At 31.7% G+C, this 18,200-nt stretch overlaps 1 protein-coding gene across 1 annotated transcript; it reads right to left on the bottom strand.

Annotated features, from left to right (window-relative positions):
- Positions 1-15,265: 15,265 nt before the first annotated feature.
- LOC119606612 lies at positions 15,266-16,319 on the bottom strand. Its single transcript, XM_037960178.1, has 3 exons — positions 15,965-16,319; positions 15,704-15,826; positions 15,266-15,601 (listed from the first exon to the last, which is right to left on the bottom strand). The coding sequence occupies exons 1-3, from the start codon at positions 16,210-16,212 to the stop codon at positions 15,466-15,468; spliced, it is 507 nt and encodes a 168-aa protein (XP_037816106.1). The 5' UTR covers positions 16,213-16,319; the 3' UTR covers positions 15,266-15,465.
- Positions 16,320-18,200: the final 1,881 nt, after the last annotated feature.

The following is an 18,200-nucleotide window of genomic DNA, read 5'->3' on the forward strand; positions in this document are numbered from 1 at the left end:
GGACTTTATATGGGGGGTAGGGTCAATTATGGACCGATCCTTATAAAATTCTACGAAGAGATTTATGTTCCCATAGAACATGTTTGTAGCGAATTTTACCGCTATTGATGCTTCTCTTAGCCAGTTATGGGCGATAAAGTCATTTTCTGAAGGGGACTTTATATGGGGGGTAGGGTCAATTATGGGCCTATCCCTACAAAATATTACAAAGAGATTTATGTTCTCATAAAACATGTTTGTGCCGAATTTCACTGCTATTAACGCTTCTCTTATCCAGTTATGGGCGATAAAGTCATTTTCTGAAGGGGACTTTATATGGGGGGTAGGGTCAATTATGGACCGATCCTTATAAAATTCTACGAAGAGATTTGTGTTCACATAAAACATGTTTATGCCGAATTTCAGCGCTATTGATGCTTCCCTTAGCAAGTTATGAGCGATAAATTCATTTTCTGAAGGGGGCCTTATATGGGGGCTAGGCGAAATCGTGGACCGATATTGCCCATTTTCAATACCAAACAAACTGCATCAACTAGAAGTACCTGTGCAAAATTTCAGCTCGCTAGCTACTTCCGTTTGGACTCTATCGTGTTTGCAACAGACAGACAGACAGACAGACGGACAGACGGACAGACGGACGGACATGGCTAGATCGTCTTAGAATCTAATAAGGACCCAGAATATATATACTTTTATGGGTCTTAGACGAATATTTCAATGTGTTACAAACGGAATGACAAAAACAATATACCCCCCATCTTTTTTGATGGTGGGTATAAAAATCCCATATTAAAGTACATACATTTGGGAAAAACTTAAACTTACAAAAGATAAATTGAGATTTTTTCCGCGTCTGTTTGTTGGTATAAATATATGTTTTTAAAAATATTTATATAAATTTCAGCGTAATAAATATACGCACATGTCATAAACATGCACGTACATAGTATGTTTGTATGTATGTATGTTTTGTATTTGACTGGACTACAGTGAGTATGATTGATATTTAATTTAAATCTTCTCTTTTATTGTTTTTTAATATTTATTGAAAAATTACTCAGGTATATTAAATGTAATATAAAGATATAATATTTATATATTAAATAATATTACATGCAATGAAGTTAAAAAGAAATATTAATATATAATTTAGCTTTTGATTAATGACATTGGTTATAAAATTTGAATAAGTTTATTCTGGCAACTGTAAGCTGTCAAATGTGAAAACAATTTCCAAAGAAACAAATTAGTTTTATAAAATTTTTAGCACCACATGAGTTCAGTTTACCATCACACAGTGGTATAGGAAAAAAAAAAGAGGGAAATAATTCGGTAACTTCTAAACGGTTAATCCGATTTTAATGAAATTTGGTGTGCACAAAGAGGAGGTGTTGTCGAGTTTAGGTTTTGAATTTGGACCTTATAGGCCAACCAGGGGCCCGGCGGGGGGTCATCAAATTAGGACACCTCGGCTATGTTAAATTTTTAAAACGATCCTATTTCTTCATTTGAGTTCCGATTTAAAAAAAATTTCGTATATAGAATCTCCTCATCGAGCACTATAAAAATGTTGTCATAGCAGTAAATTATCTCTTATAGTTTAGGAGATATTCGCATTTGAAAATTAAAATTTTAAAATTTTTACCGTCCTTACTTAGTTTTTTTTGATAATAGCAGGTCCAAATATTCCCGATTTTCGCCATTTTTTTTTTATTCGCTTAACAACAAGTTTATATATCAAGCAGTGAAAGAATTATGTAAAAATCATGACTGAGTCCAAAGTTATAGGCATTTTAATTTAAAAAATTAAAAAAAGGCGATTTTTTGTCATTTTTTTGGGAAAAAAGTATCTTTTTCTTTTTAAGTTATCTAAAAAGTTTCTAAGAAGATGTATATAGAATTTATACTTTTTGGAAAGCTGACTTTACATAAAGTACGATAAATGAAACAAAACCTAAAAATTTTTGATACCGAGGGGACCAGGTCCATCCAAAAAAACCCTATTTTTTATGGAAAATTAAATTTTGAGCAAAAATTCTCAAATCGCATAGTCGATATCAAATTATAGTGACCTGTTTTATATGACCCAATATGTTCTTAATCATTTTGTAACGGGTTTCGATAACCCCGCCCCTGTTATGGATATAATAGGCAAAAAACTAAAAAATCCCATTTTTGGGATTTTTTAAAACTTTTTTGGGAATTCCGGGATTTCTAATAAGAAAATTCGAAATTTTGATTTAATTTCGGATTTTAAGTAAAAAAATCTACCTAACTGTAAAATTTCATCAAAAAATATTCATAAATAAAATTTTTATTGCAATTAGAAAAATTTGTATCTTCGCAAAAACTGAATAAAAAACATTTTTTAATTTTTTTTAAAAAAAGTATTCCGCGAATTTTTTAATTTTCAAAAATTATATACAGTTTTGAAAAATAGACAAAATTACCTTTCCATTGATATATAACATGCCTACCTAATGTTTTTTAAGTGACAAATTAATTAGGGAAAACTCAACATCTTTTAGAAAATTTGCCTAGCACTATTATTTTCATCCATAAGGTTAACTCTTAAATTTGTTACATATATGGATGAAAATAATAGTGCTAGGTAAATTTTCTAAAAGATGTTGAGTTTTCCCTAATTAATTTGTCACTTAAAAAACATTAGGTAGGCATGTTATATATCAATGGAAAGGTAATTTTGTCTATTTTTCAAAACTGTATATAATTTTTGAAAATTAAAAAATTCGCGGAATACTTTTTTTAAAAAAAATTAAAAAATGTTTTTTATTCAGTTTTTGCGAAGATACAAATTTTTCAAATTGCAATAAAAATTTTATTTATGAATATTTTTTGATGAAATTTTACAGTTAGGTAGATTTTTTTACTCAAAATCCAAAATTAAATAAAAATTTCGAATTTTCTTATTAGAAATCCCGGAATTCCCAAAAAAGTTTTAAAAAATCCCAAAAATGGGATTTTTTGGTTTTTTGCCTATTATATCCATACCAGGGGCGGGGTTATCGAAACCCGTTACAAAATGATTAAGAACTTATTGGGTCATATAAAACAGGTCACTATAATTTGATATCGACTATGCGATTTGAGAATTTTTGCTCAAAATTTAATTTTCCATAAAAAATAGGGTTTTTTTGGATGGACCTGGTCCCCTCGGTATCAAAAATTTTTAGGTTTTGTTTCATTTATCGTATTTTATGTAAAGTCAGCTTTCCAAAAAGTATAAATTCTATATACATCTTCTTAGAAACTTTTTAGATAACTTAAAAAGAAAAAGATACTTTTTTCCCAAAAAAATGACAAAAAATCGCCTTTTTTTAATTTTTTAAATTTAAATGCCTATAACTTTGGACTCAGTCATGATTTTTACATAATTCTTTCACTGCTTGGTATATAAACTTGTTGTTAAGCAAATAAAAAAAAATGGCGAAAATCGGAAATATTTGGACCTGCTATTATCAAAAAAACTAAAGTAAGGACGGTAAAAATTTTAAAATTTTAATATTCAAATGCGAATATCTCCTAAACTATAAGAGATAATTTACTGCTACGACGACATTTTTTATAGTGCTCGATGAGGAGATTCTATATACGAAATTTTTTTAAATCGGAACTCAAATGAAGAAATAGGATCGTTTTAAAAATTTAACATAGCCGAGGTGTCCTAATTTGAGGACCCCCCGCCGGGCCCCTGGTTGGCCTATAAGGTCCAAATTCAAAACCTAAACTCGACAACACCTCCTCTTTGTGCATACCAAATTTCATTAAAATCGGATTAACCGTTTAGAAGTTACCGAATTATTTCCCTCTTTTTTTTTTCCTATACCACTGTGCATCAGGTAAATAAAATTACATATATATTTATATTCAAATGTATATATAACAAGTAAGAGTGTTATATTCGGCCATGCCGAATCTTATATACCCACCATCAAATCATCCTTATAAATAAACTTTGATATTATCGATCTATGTTGAATCATATGTCGATATTAATATGAACATCAGGGAAATATTTGGTAGAGGGAATTTAATAAGGGCTTAAGCATGGACCGTGCTCTTCCGAATTAAAAATATTAATTTTGTTTGATCCAATATTTATAACCATAAACTGTTTTTTTGTAAGAGTGGTTATATGGAGGGTAGAGTCAATTATGGACCTATCCTTGTCGGTTTATACAATAATTATTTGTATCTAATGTAGCTGTACTTGTATCTTTAATTCAGTCATGAGGTTTAAAATATTTATCTGAAGGGAACCGAAAATGGGTGTTTGATTAGTTATCCTCATCAAATTCAGTTGAAAACTTCCAGTCCTATAAAACTCCCGTAATTTGGAAGAACTTTTGAGCCATACATGAGCGTTAAAGTGATTCTCTGGAGTGAATCGTTAAAGGCGCCCCTATACGCCCACCCCCGTATAAGTCAATTATGGATCGATACTTCTAAAATTTAAAACGATTTTTAGTTTTTGGCTAGTACAAAACTTGTTTACGTAGATTTTCACTGCTGTAATCGCATTTTTGAGTCAGTAATGAGCGTTAAAGTCATTATCTGAAGGGGACCTTATAGGGGGGTAGGGTCAATTACAGACTGATCCTCATAAAATTTAGTGGGAGATTTTAGCTAATACGAAAATTGTTTATGTCGAAATTCATCGATATACTCGCAGTTTTAAGCTAGTAATGAGCTTTAAAGTCATTTTATGAAGGGGACTTTACAAGTAGGATAAAACTTGTTTGTGCCGAACTTCACCGCTATTGATGGTTCTCTTAGCCAGTTGTGGGCGATAAAGTCATTTTCTGAAGGGGACTTTATATGGGGGTTAGGGTCAATTATGGGCCTATCCTAATAAAATTTTACAAAGAGATTTATGTTCCCATAGAACATGTTTGTGCCGAATTTCAAGGCTATTAACGCTTCTCTTATCCAGTTATGGGCGATAAAGTCATTTTCTGCAGGGGACTTTATATGGGGGGTAAGGTCAATTATGGACCGATTCTTGTAAAATTTTACAAAGAGATTTAAGTTCTCATTAAACATGTTTGTGCCAAATTTCACCGCAATTGATGCTTTTCTTAGCCAGTTATGGGCGATAAAGTCATTTTCTGAAGGGGACTTTATATGGGGGGTAGGGTCAATTATGGGCCCATCCTTATAAAATTTTACAAAGAGATTTATGTTCCCATAAAACATGTTTTTACCGAATTTCACCGCTATTGATGCTTCTTTTAGCCAGTTATGGGCCATAAAGTCATTTTCTGAAGGGGACTTTATATGCGGGGTAGGGTCAATTATGGGCCTATCCTTATAAAATTTTACAGAGAGGTTTATGTTCCCATAAAACATGTTTTTACCGAATTTTACCGCTATTGATGCTTCTTTTAGCCAGTTATGGGCCATAAAGTCATTTTCTGAAGGGGACTTTATATGGGGTGTATGGTCAATTATGGGCCTATCCTTATAAAATTTTACAAAGAGATTTATGTTTCCATAAAACATGTTTGTGCCGAATTTCACTGCTATTAACGCTTCTCTTATCCAGTTATGGGCGATAAAGTCATTTTCTGAAGGGCACTTTATATGGGGGGTAGGGTCAATTATGGACCGATCCTTATAAAATTCTACGAAGAGATTTGTGTTCCCATAAAACATGTTTGTGCCGAATTTCACCGCTATTGATGCTTCCCTTAGCAAGTTATGAGCGATAAAGTCGTTTTCTGAAGGGGGCCTTATATGGGGGCTAGGCGAAATCGTGGACCGATATTGCCCATTTTCAATACCAAACAAACTGCATCAACTAGAAGTATTTGTGAAAAATTTCAGCTCGCTAGCTACTTCCGTTTGGACTCTATCGTGTTTTCAACAGACAGACAGACAGACAGACGGACAGACGGACAGACGGACGGACATGGCTAGATCGTCTTAGAATCTAATGAGGACCCAGAATATATATACTTTTATGGGTCTTAGACGAATATTTCAATGTGTTACAAACGGAATGACAAAAACAATATACCCCCCATCTTTTTTGATGGTGGGTATAATAATAATAAAAAAATATATAAAACAACAAAAATTTATTTCAGAAAACAAAAACAAATTTCAATGATCTTTAATTTGCATGCTGTCAGGAAAATACATATACACCTGTCCCTCGTTTTACACGATAGATACGTTCCCGAGAAAATCGTGTAAAACGAATTCAAAAACATTTGTATGGAAAATCGTGTAAAACGAAAAATTACAAAAACTGGTATATACATATATTATTTTTTTTAATATAATTTCATTTTTTAATGTGAATAACGTAACAAAGCAACCCAGCAAAAAATAATTTATGTCATACTTTACAAACGACATCTTAATCACATCTAAAAATGCGATTGCATACTTTTCGCTTTTATAAACCAAACATATCCTTACAAATGAAAACACAGTTAAAAATGAGGAAAGAGATGTAGAAAAGTCACTGCAAACAACATATTCGAAGTACTTCAAATTTTGATGAAAAACCAATGAAATTTACATAAGCGTGGTTTATTTTTGACATATAAATATCGGATTTTTACAGCTTCTAAAGATAAGATTAGATGTAGTTCAAAGTTGTCAAAAATGAACAACATCCTTCCAATGACACGCTAATGTAAAATTCATAGGTTTTTCATCTGAATTTGAAGCACTTCGGGTTACTAGTTGTGATGAAAATTCTTTTTACATCTTTTTACACACTTTTTTTGCTGGGAAACAAAAGAAAACAATCTTATTTTATTTAACAAGCAAAACAGTTATAAAATTCATAAAACTTAAAAATTAAATGCAATACAAATAGGAGAAAAACCAAAAAATAATAATACAAAAATATTATTAGCAAGAAATCAATACATAAATAATAATTTCGCTTCTTCGGAAGTCTTTAAACATCACTTCCTCAGAAGGTAAAAAAATTCAATTAGTATATACTACTTTTGAAGTGGTGATAAATGTTATTCTTTTGCTGGGTCTCAGTAAATAAATGTTGTTTTAGTTATTTTCTTTTATAAATTGTGTCAAAAGCTTGTTTTCATTTAAATAAAAAAATCGTGCAAAACGAGGTATTTTTCATCCCTCGATTTACACGAGAAATAAAAAAATCGTGTTAAATCGAAATCGTGCAAAACAAGTATCGTGCAAAACGAGGGATAGGTGTACATAGAAAATCTTTGAATGGGCTACCATATCCGTCAAAAAAGCTATAGTTGAGAAAAATTTTAAAATCTGTTATTACTCAAATTTTTATGCAAGAAACTTAAACACCTTCAATTGAATGGAAGGAAAATTCAAATATTGAATCAAAATTGAGGCTTATACTATCCCCGTTGGGAGAATACATGTGAAAGCGGACAGCAGTCGGATTTACCATCTCCGATTTTAATGAAACTTACCACACATATAATATATATAATATGTTCCACATATCATTGACTTTTTGAGTGGAATCTCATTCCAATGTAAAAATATCGCGATTTGAAAATTGAAAAATATGTTAAAATTTCCTAAAAGTACATACACATAATTGCCCATAACTCTGAAACTACTTAAAGTCCAACATAATTTTTGATTTCATATTAAAGCCAAAGATATTGTCTTTAAAATCGTGTAAACAGAATATTTCACTTCCAAAAGGTTAAAGGTCAAATTTCATAGTGTATAATTCAATGTCAAATAGGTCAGACAGCCCCGTGTTAAACATTATAAAAATACGTGGTATGAGGATACCTAAACTCTCTTCTATATTCTAGTGAAAACTTTTCGATGGAGACTCGTGTAGTTCAGGAGTTATTAACCAAAACGTAATTTAAATGAAATGTGCAAGAAAATTATGAAGGACGATCAGGCCTTACTGGAGGTATCCTTTGTCATCACAATATTAAAATAAAAGGTGGAAAACAGCGTTTAAGAAGTTAACTCTTCGACTTCAAAAATTATTTTAAAGCTTCTATCATCTATAAATGAGATGAAATTTAACTGATCATAAACTTTTCGTAATCTATACAACACAGTAAAGCTAGATCCATATTGCAATACTAATTAAATTTAAGGGTTTAAGAGATATAATTTAAATAAAGTAGTAAACAAAAGTTAAACAATTAAACTAAAATAATTTTTCTATTTTACTTATAACTTAGTACTACCATTAAGTTTTATAATACGTTTTGGTAATGTCTACTATAAGAAAAATTCAACTTCAGCCAAATCGGTCCTTATTTGCAGATTTGTGAAGCTTTAATATTTTTTTATAATCGAAGTACTCTCATTTAACACCACGTACCTCACCTTGTATTTTAACACGGCGGTAACAAGGTAATTTTCCAGTAAGGTTAAATCGTTCTTAATAATTTTCTTGCATATATTATTTAAATTGGTCCTGCAGTTTAAGAGATACATAGCATTTTCCATATAAATTGAATTGATTCCACTTTGTATTTTTATACCCACCATCAAAAAAGATATTGTTTTTGTCATTCCGTTTGTAACACATTGAAATATTCGTCTAAGACCCATAAAAGTATATATATTCTGGGTCCTTATTAAATTCTAAGACGATCTAGCCATGTCCGTCCGTCTGTCCGTCTGTCTGTCTGTCTGTTGAAAACACGATAGAGTCCAAATGGAAGTAGCTAGCGAGCTGAACTTTTGCATAGATACTTATAGTTGATGCAGTTTGTTTGGTATTGAAAATGGGCAATATCGGTCCACGATTTCGAATAGCCCTCATATAAGGCCACTTCAGAAAATGACTTTATCACCCATAACTGGCTAAGAGAAGTATCAATAGCGGTGAAATTCGTCACAAACATGTTTTATGGGAACATAAATCTCTTAGTAGAATTTCATAAGGATCGGTCCATAATTGACCCTACCCCCCATATAAAGTCCCCTTCAGAAAATGACTTTACGGCCCATAACTGGCTAAGAGAAGCATCAATAGCGGTGAAATTCAACACAAATATATTTTATGGGAACATAAATCTCTTCTTTATAAGGATAGGCCCATAATTGACCCTACCCCCCATAAAAGTCCCCTTCAGAAAATGACTTTATCGTCCATAACTGGCTAAGAGAAGCATCAATAGCGGTGATATTCAGCACAAACATGTTTTATGGGAACGTTAATCTCTTCGTAGAATTTTATAAGGATCGGTCCATAATTGACCCTACCCCCCATATAAAGTCCCCTTCAGAAAATGACTTTATCGCCCATAACTGGCTAAGAGAAGCATCAATAGCTGTGAAATTCGGCACAAACATGTTTTATGGGAACATAAATCTCTTTGTAGAATTTTATGAGGATCGGTCCATAATTGACCCTACCCCCTATAAGGTCCCCTTCAGAAAAGGTCTTTAATGCTCATATCTACCTTAAGAAGCATATACATAACAATAAAATTCGACATAAAAAAGTTTTATAGGAAATAAAATTATTTTCTTAAATTTTATGAGGATGGGTCCATAATTGACCCTAACCCCCTAATAAGGTCTACTTCATACAATGACTTTAACGCTCATTACTGACTCAAAAATGTGAGTACAGCGGTAAAATTATACATAAACAAATTTCGTGCGAGCCAAAAGCTCTCTATCAAATTTTATAAGAATCGGTTCTTATTGAAAAAGGGCAATATCGGTCCACGTTTTTGCCTAGCCCTCATATAATGCCGCCTTCAGAAAATTACTTTAACGCTCAAAAATGTGATTACAGCAGTGAAATTCTACATAAACACATAAAGTTTTGTAATAGCCAAAAACTCTTTATCAAATATAGTGGAAATCGGTCCATAACTGATTCCACCCTCCATATAAGGTCCCCCTCAGATAGTCACTGTAACGCTCGTTACTGGCTGTAACGCGATGAAATTTCACATAAACATGTTTTGTATGAGCCGCTACTCTATGCCCCTATTAAGGTCCCCATTAGAAAATTACTTTAAAGCTCATTACTGGCTCAAAAATGCGACATAAACAATATTTGTATGAACAAAAATCGGCGTACAAGTGCTCATTTAACGCTCATTACTGCATAAAAATACGAGTAGATATATGCAATTCAACATAAACAAATGTTATGGGAACTGAAATCTTCCTACCGACATTGATGACGATGGATCGATAAATGACCACCTCAGTAAAATTACTTTAACTTTCATTAGTTGCTTAAAATTACGACTTAGGCGATGAAATACGAATAAACAACTTCTTTACGAACATAATTTATATACAAAAGTTTATAAAAATCGGTCTATAATTGACTCTTATATAAGATTCTCTCCAGAAATTCACTTTAACGCTCATGTATTGCTTAAAAGTTTTTCCAAATTACGGTAGTTTTATAGGAACTGAATTTGATGAAGATCGGTCGATAACTATCAAACGCCCATTTTCGGTTTTCTTAGAAAATTACTTTAAACCTCATGACTGAATTAAAAATACGAGTACAGCGACATTAGATACAAACAATTATTGTATAAGGATAGGTCCATAATTGACTCTACCCTCCATATAACCACTCTTACAAAAAAAAACAGTTTATGGTTATAAATATTGGATCAAACAAAATTAATATTTTTAATTCGGAATAGCACGGTCCATGCTTAAGCCCTTGGCTTCTTCCAAATATTTCCCTGATGTTCATATTAATATCAACATATGATTCAACATAGATCGATAATATCAAAGTTTATTAATAAGGATGATTTGATGGTGGGTATATAAGATTCGGCATGGCCGAATATAACACTCTTACTTGTTTCTGTTTGTTTAATTTTTCATACGATTTTGTATAAAAACAAGTTAGAGTGCTATATTCGGCTGAGCCGAATCTTAAATACCCTCCACCAACAACTTTTGTATTAATACATTTCTAATTAATAAAATATTTGTAGAAATAAGTTTTCTCATGTCTTAAATAGAAAAATCCCAAGATTTAAACAGCCTAAATCTACTACAATTCCAAGATTTATTGAACATTAGAAACGCCACTTTCATTTAAATTTTAAATAGCGCCCTAAGATGTGCTTTAGCGATATCTCGTATTTGCATGTATGCATGTGTGTGAAAGATTTATGGATTTTAAAAATACATACATATATATAATTTTGTTCTACACAAATTGATAATGCAAATAGTTAAATACGGTTAAAGCGCTTTTAGGGGCAGGACCTAGTATTAGAGATATGACCAAACATAGACCGATCGTGAAAATTTTTTGAAATAGCATTAAGTGCTTTTTGCATTACAAAATAGTATTTATGAACAAAAATAGTATTTATTTATATCATTATTTGGTAATGAGTTATGTGCCTTTAAGTGTTTTTCTGAAAGGGACCTTGTATGGGAGCTATGATCAATTATGGATCGATAGGAAAACAATTTCACAGTAATATTTCTCTGTATATGAGCAATATTTTTGCCAAACTTTATATGGATATCTTAATTTAGTAATGAGTTATGTGCGTTTAAGTGATTTTCGGGAGGGGACCTTGTATGGGAGCTATGACGAGTTATGGACCGATCGGAAAAAAATTATCTGTAATATTTCTGTGCATATGAGTAATATTTGTACCATATGAGTATCTTAAATTCGTAATGAGTTATGCGCGTTTAAGTGATTTTCGGGAGGGGACCTTTTATGGGAGCTATGACCAATTATGGACCGATCGAAAAAAATTTTCACAGTAATATTTCTGTGCATATGAGTAATACTTGTGCCAAATTTTATATTAATATGGATATCTGAATTTAGTAATGAGTTATGCGCGTTTAAGTGATTTTCGGGAGGGGACCGATCGGAAAAAAATTTCACAACAAAATTTCTGTGCATATGAGTAATATTTGTACCAAATTTTATATGGATATCTTAATTTAGTTATGAGTTAAGCGCGTTTAAGTGATTTTCGGGAGGGGACATTGTATGGGAGCTATGACCAATTATGGACCGATCGGAAAAAAATTTCACAGTAATATTTCTATGTATATGGGCAATACTTACACCAAATTTTATTTAGATATCTTAATTTAGTAATGAGTTATGCGCGTTTAAGTGATTTTCGGGAGGGGACCTTGTATGGGAGCTTTGATCAATTATGGACCGATCGGAAAAAAATTTCACAACAATATTTCCGTGCATATGGGTAATATTTGTACCAAATTTTATATGGACATCTTAATTTAGTTATGAGTTAAGCGCGTTTAAGTGATTTTCGGGAGGGGACCTTGTATGGGAGCTATGACCAATTATGGACCGATCGGAAAAAAAAATTTCACAGTAATATTTCTATGCATATGGGCAATACTTGTACCAAATTTTATTTGGATATCTTAATTTAGTAATGAGTTATGCGCGTTTAAGTGATTTTCGGGAGGGGACCTTGTATGGGAGCTATGATCAATTATGGACCGATCGGAAAAAAATTTCACAACAATATTTCTGTGCATATGAGTAATATTTGTACCAAATTTTATATGGATATCTTAATTTAGTTATGAGTTAAGCGCGTTTAAGTGATTTTCGGGAGGGGACCTTGTATGGGAGCTATGACCAATTATGGACCGATCGGAAAAAAAATTCACAGTAATATTTCTATGCATATGGGCAATATCTATACCAAATTTTATTTGGATATCTTAATTTAGTAATGAGTTATGCGCGTTTAAGTGATTTTCGGGAGGGGACCTTGTATGGGAGCTATGTCCAATTATGGACCGATCCAAAAAATTTTTCCTCTGAAAGAATTCTATTGACATAAGATTTTAATTTGTAAAATTTTGTGAAGATATCGACATTGTGGCGGAAGTTATTAACAAAAAACCCATTTTCCGGGAATATGTACTTTTGTATGGGAGGTATATGAAATTGTGGACCGATTCTGGCAGTTTTCAGCAGGGATCAAGATCTTGTGCAGAAACGAATGTGTGGTGATTTTCATGGAATTATCTTGCATAGTTTTCGAGAAAACTACATCAGAATGTGTAAAAAATGCTTATTTTTTTCCGAGGTTGTTTTAAATTTTGATTCATAACTTTTCCCGGTGTGAACCGATTTTGCCCATTTGCAATACCAAACAACTTAGGAAAATGAAGAACATTTTGGGTGAATTTGGTTAAGCTCTATTGCTTCGTTTTATCGTGAGCGTGTTTTACACAGACAGACGGACAGACGGACAGACGGACAGACGGACAGACGGACATAGCTAAATCGACTCAGAATTTGATAAGGACCCAGAATATATATACTTTGTTGGGTCTCAGATGAATATTTCTTGGTGTTACACACGGAATGACAAAGTTATATATACCCTCTATCACCACTGATGGTGGTGGAGGGTATAAAAACTTGCTTTAAATGACGTTTTGGTTAATAACTCCTGAACTACACGAGTCTCCATCGAAAAAATTTCACTAAAATATAAAAGAGAGTATAGGTATCCTCATACCATGTCCTTTTATAATATTTAATACGGGGCTGTCTGATATATTTGGAATTGAAAAATACACTATAAAAATTGATCCTTAACCTTTTGGAAGTAAAATATTTTATTTACACGATTTTAAAGACAATATCTTTGGCTTTATAACGAAATCAAAAATTATCCTGTACTTAAAGGAATTTCAAAGTTATGGGCAATTATATGTATATACTTTTAGACAATTTTAACATATTTTTAAATTTTCAAAGCGCGATATTTTTGGTCTGGAACGGGATTCCTATCAAAAAGTCATTGATTTAGGGAACACTTTCAAACCATAATATATGTGGGAAATTTCATTGAAATCGGAGATGGTAAATCCGAAAATTGCTGTTTTCTGTCCGTTTTGATATGGATTCACCCCGTTGCTCTTATTTTCGAGCATTCATCACATCACGATTCGAGAGGTTTGCTATTTAGAATTAGCAAAATAGGTTATAAGCAAATTTACGAAAAAACCGATTATAATTTTGTTAAAAATTTATAATATTTGTCATGGCATGTATACACTACGAAAACAATAACTAACTTGCATCTTCATAAGTTATATGTTGTTGTTGTATTATGTTTTTGTATTGTGTATCAAAACTCTACACAAAAAGAACAACCGTAATGTATGAAGCTGTATTTGCCTAGTAAACAATTTTTTCATACATGTCTGATGCCAGAAATTTTCTGAAATAATTCTTATACTTTATCAGAATTTTTAACGAATTTCTAAATTTCCTTAAGACATTTTACAGAATAATCGGCAAACTGTTTTTTAACACTTTTTGCATATTTTCTGAAGTATTAAACGATTAAAATCAGACTTGTCTGCATACTGTCGAAAGGGAATTTCAGTGTTACGACAATTATGAGACTAATCAGACATTTATTCGACATCTATCAGACTTTCTTATACTTGATCAGACTTTTGAACGAACTGTCGGACATTTTATCAGACATTTATCCGACATCTAACAGACTTACTTATATTTGGTCAGACTTTCGTACGAAATGTCGAAAGAATGTCAGACATGGTATCAGACATTGGTCCGACTTCAATCAGATTTGTCGAAAATTCCTTCAGAATTTCCTCAGGAATTTACATCAGACTTCGTACCGAATTCTGGCCGACTACTCTGCACATTTTTCCGAATTTCCTTAGACAAAGAGTTCAAAATTCCGAGCGATTTACGATTTTCGTAACGAATTCTGATGGAATTCGGATACTAAATCGGCAACTTGAGCAGACTATCGGTACGAATTCGTTACGAATTTGGCAAAAAAATTTTAGTGGGTGGTTATTGTGGTTACAATATTATTTCTATATACAAAAGCAATATTTGTGCCAAATCTTGTATCTATATAAGTATGAGTATAAGTGATTTTCGGGAGGGGACCTTATATGGGAGCTATGACCAATTGTGAACCAATCCGAAAATAAAATTTAAGTAATAAGGGACATATCTTAATCTACTCAGAAAATTATTCTGAGTCGATCGGTATACTTTAGGTTGGGTGTAGTACCAATATTTTTGTACGTTACAAACATCAGCACAAACGCATAGTGGGGTAAGGTATACAAATTTTAGAAACTTAAAATTCCAAAATAAGAAAATTCCATTGAAACTGTTGAAGTAAGAGTTCACTTCTACAATTGGTTAATAATTGGTATAAATATGTGAATCTCATATAAAGATTGAAAATATTGTCCAAGTTCTTAATATATAAAATCTAGTACCAAAAAGTAACTTTATTTCAACAGCAATATACACACATAGTACATATATTTCATATCTCCATTTAAATCAATTTATTGTATTATCACCCAGTAATAATTTGAGCCCACGAACAAACAGAAGCCACCTGATATATTGTAGATATTTTAAAATAAATGTTAGTTTTTTATATGTATGAATGAATGTATATGACTGTGTGTGTTTTTGTGTTTATTTCATATAATTTTGGTGCTCATAATCCAATTTAAACGTTGACGTTCTTTACGCGTTAAACTGAAAAAATAACGTTGTGTATGGGCAATTTCACTGCGACTATGTAGAGGCGGCCAAATAGTGGTGATGCATAAATGTCTGTCGTAGTCGTCGTCGTCATCAAAATTATTGTCGAATGTATGAAAAATAAAAAATAAATATTATATTGTAATACAATTTTTGGTTGAATTAAATACAAACCTATTTAAACGTGCTGCTTCATAGCCGGTAGCCTGTTGGACAATTAATTGTTCAATTTCATATTGGAAACGTTGTTCGTATAGTTTTTTGCTGGCATTATAACGATTGCGGCATTTAATAATACTGATGATGATGACGATGATAATGGCAATCATGCATGGTTCAATGGGTAGATGAATGAATGAATGTGTGAATTGATGTATAGATGATGTTGTCATAAAATATTGTTTTAAGAACTTTCATAAAAATTTAAATACTCACTAGGGTAACTGAAATTTACTAAAGCTTGGCTGTAGACTAACATCTTTTTCGTCTGCATGTTGTAATTCTTTTTTACAAATCATGTTTAAAATTTGTTTAAGATTTTCTTGCTTTTCTTCTTTATCTCTGAGTTTTCGTTCAGCAGCTAATTCCTCTAGTGATTTTTGACTTTTTCGTGCGTAAGAGGAACGCCTACTACGCCGCTGGTCATTTACTGCAGATGTTCGAGTTTCTTCAAGCGTAGTCATAATTTAAATACATATATTCGTATTATAAAAATAATTACAGGAGAAAATATGAAAACAAGTCAGTCACAAAATTAATTTTCGTAAAAAAAAATTCTCACAATATTGGGTAAAATTATGAAGTTCTTTTGTTGTTTTATTTGTGTACTCTACATGTACAATGTACATATATTGTGTAGGTATGTATATTTTATATATTCTGATTGATATTGATAGACTTTTGAAGTGATCGAACATTATTCCATATTATTAATGATTCTATGATTTTAGGTTTTCTATTTAAAAATCTATTTTGGATTGATAATTGAAGCGATCTCAGATTTCCGAAATTTTTACACCCTACACCACAATGGAGGGGGGGGGGGGGGGAGGGGGTATTTATTATGCGTTTGTGCTGATGTTTATAACACCCACAAATATTGGTACTTAGAATCACTTTCTGAGTCGATTAAGCCATGTCCGTCTGTCTGTATGTCTGTTTGTCTGTCTGTCTGTATGTTTGTTTGTCTGTCTGTCTGTCTGTCTGTCTGTCTGTCTGTCTGTCTGTCTGTCTGTCTGTCTGTCTGTCTGTCTGTCTGTCTGTCTGTCCGTCTGTCTGTCTGTCTGTCTGTTTGTATGTTTGTCTGTCTGTCTGTATGTTTGTCTGTCTGTCTGTCTGTCAGTCCTTCTGTCCTTTTGTGTGTCCATGTAAACCTTATGCTCTTTATTATTAGAAACATAATCCACATTTTTAACGTGCTCACTGATGTAGGGTATCATATGGTCGGTCATGCCTGTATGTCTGTCTGTTTGTCTGTCTGTCTGTCTGTCTGTCTATCCATCTGCCTGTATATCTGTCTATCCGTCTGTCTGTTTGTCTGTATATCCGTCTGTCTGTTTTAATTTTGGTTGAAAATAAAGCATGATCATTTAGATCTTTATTACTTTTAAAGAAAACATTTATAACATCGTTGTTAACACAACGTTTATCTTCATACTTATTATAGAAGTCAACCTTTACTCATTCACTTTTGCATTTCTCTCAATACCCTAAAGTCATATGTAGCATCTTATCCAGCCTTTAGATTATTCCCATGTGTGCTTTAAGTGGTTTTCATACCATCAACTTTTTCCTCCTCGGATTTTAATTCATAAAATTAATTTGGCTATTGTGGACTGCAATAAACAAATTTAAAATCTCATTAACATTAACACATCACACCAAGTTTTTTTACACTTCACCTACTGTTTGTGTAAATACAAACAACCTTATCATACATACATACATATTTTAATTTTACCATACACAAAGTAAATTTCCTTTTTTTTGGGGGGGAAACAATTGTGTAAAGTCCTGAATACATTTGACATGTTAAAGTGTTAATAAATATTCTCAATTACCCTTGAGTAGCAGAAATGGAAATAAAAAAATATATTTTTTTTTTTTATAATTTCTGCCTTAAATTTAAAATAATAATAATGATGATAATTTTCTTACGATTTAAAATTCATTAATTATACTCAACTTTTATGTGTGAAAATAAATATTAATAGGAAAAATCTGCAAGGGAAATAGAAGCTGTTTGAGAAATTTATAATTATGTTGGTATATTATGTAAAGTACAGGATATTGTTGATATTGTGTATGTTGTACAGATGTATAAGTAAATAATAACGTATTTAAATGCAGGAAATTATAATCAAAAATATAATATAAAACGTATGCATGATGATAAGATTTCAATGGGATGTTTGAATTTTATTTAAATTATTAACATTGATTACGGGTATTACGAAAAAAGGGTTGTCTATTATTTGTAGTAAAAACTTGGAATTACACAACAAGTGTTTAATAACTACTGAATTACCTTTTGCATTACTTGTAATTAATGTTATAATGTCTTATATATAATAGTTTATATAAGTACTTATTTAAAGTTTTGTATTTTTATTTCCAACGCAGAAAGAAAATACAATCACAGTGTGAAAATAATACAATTAAATATGCAGTA

This window comes from Lucilia sericata, unplaced genomic scaffold, assembly GCF_015586225.1.
Source record: "Lucilia sericata isolate MDLA Ls3-8-SP2 unplaced genomic scaffold, ASM1558622v1 Contig000606F_arrow, whole genome shotgun sequence".
NCBI lineage: Eukaryota > Metazoa > Arthropoda > Insecta > Diptera > Calliphoridae > Lucilia > Lucilia sericata.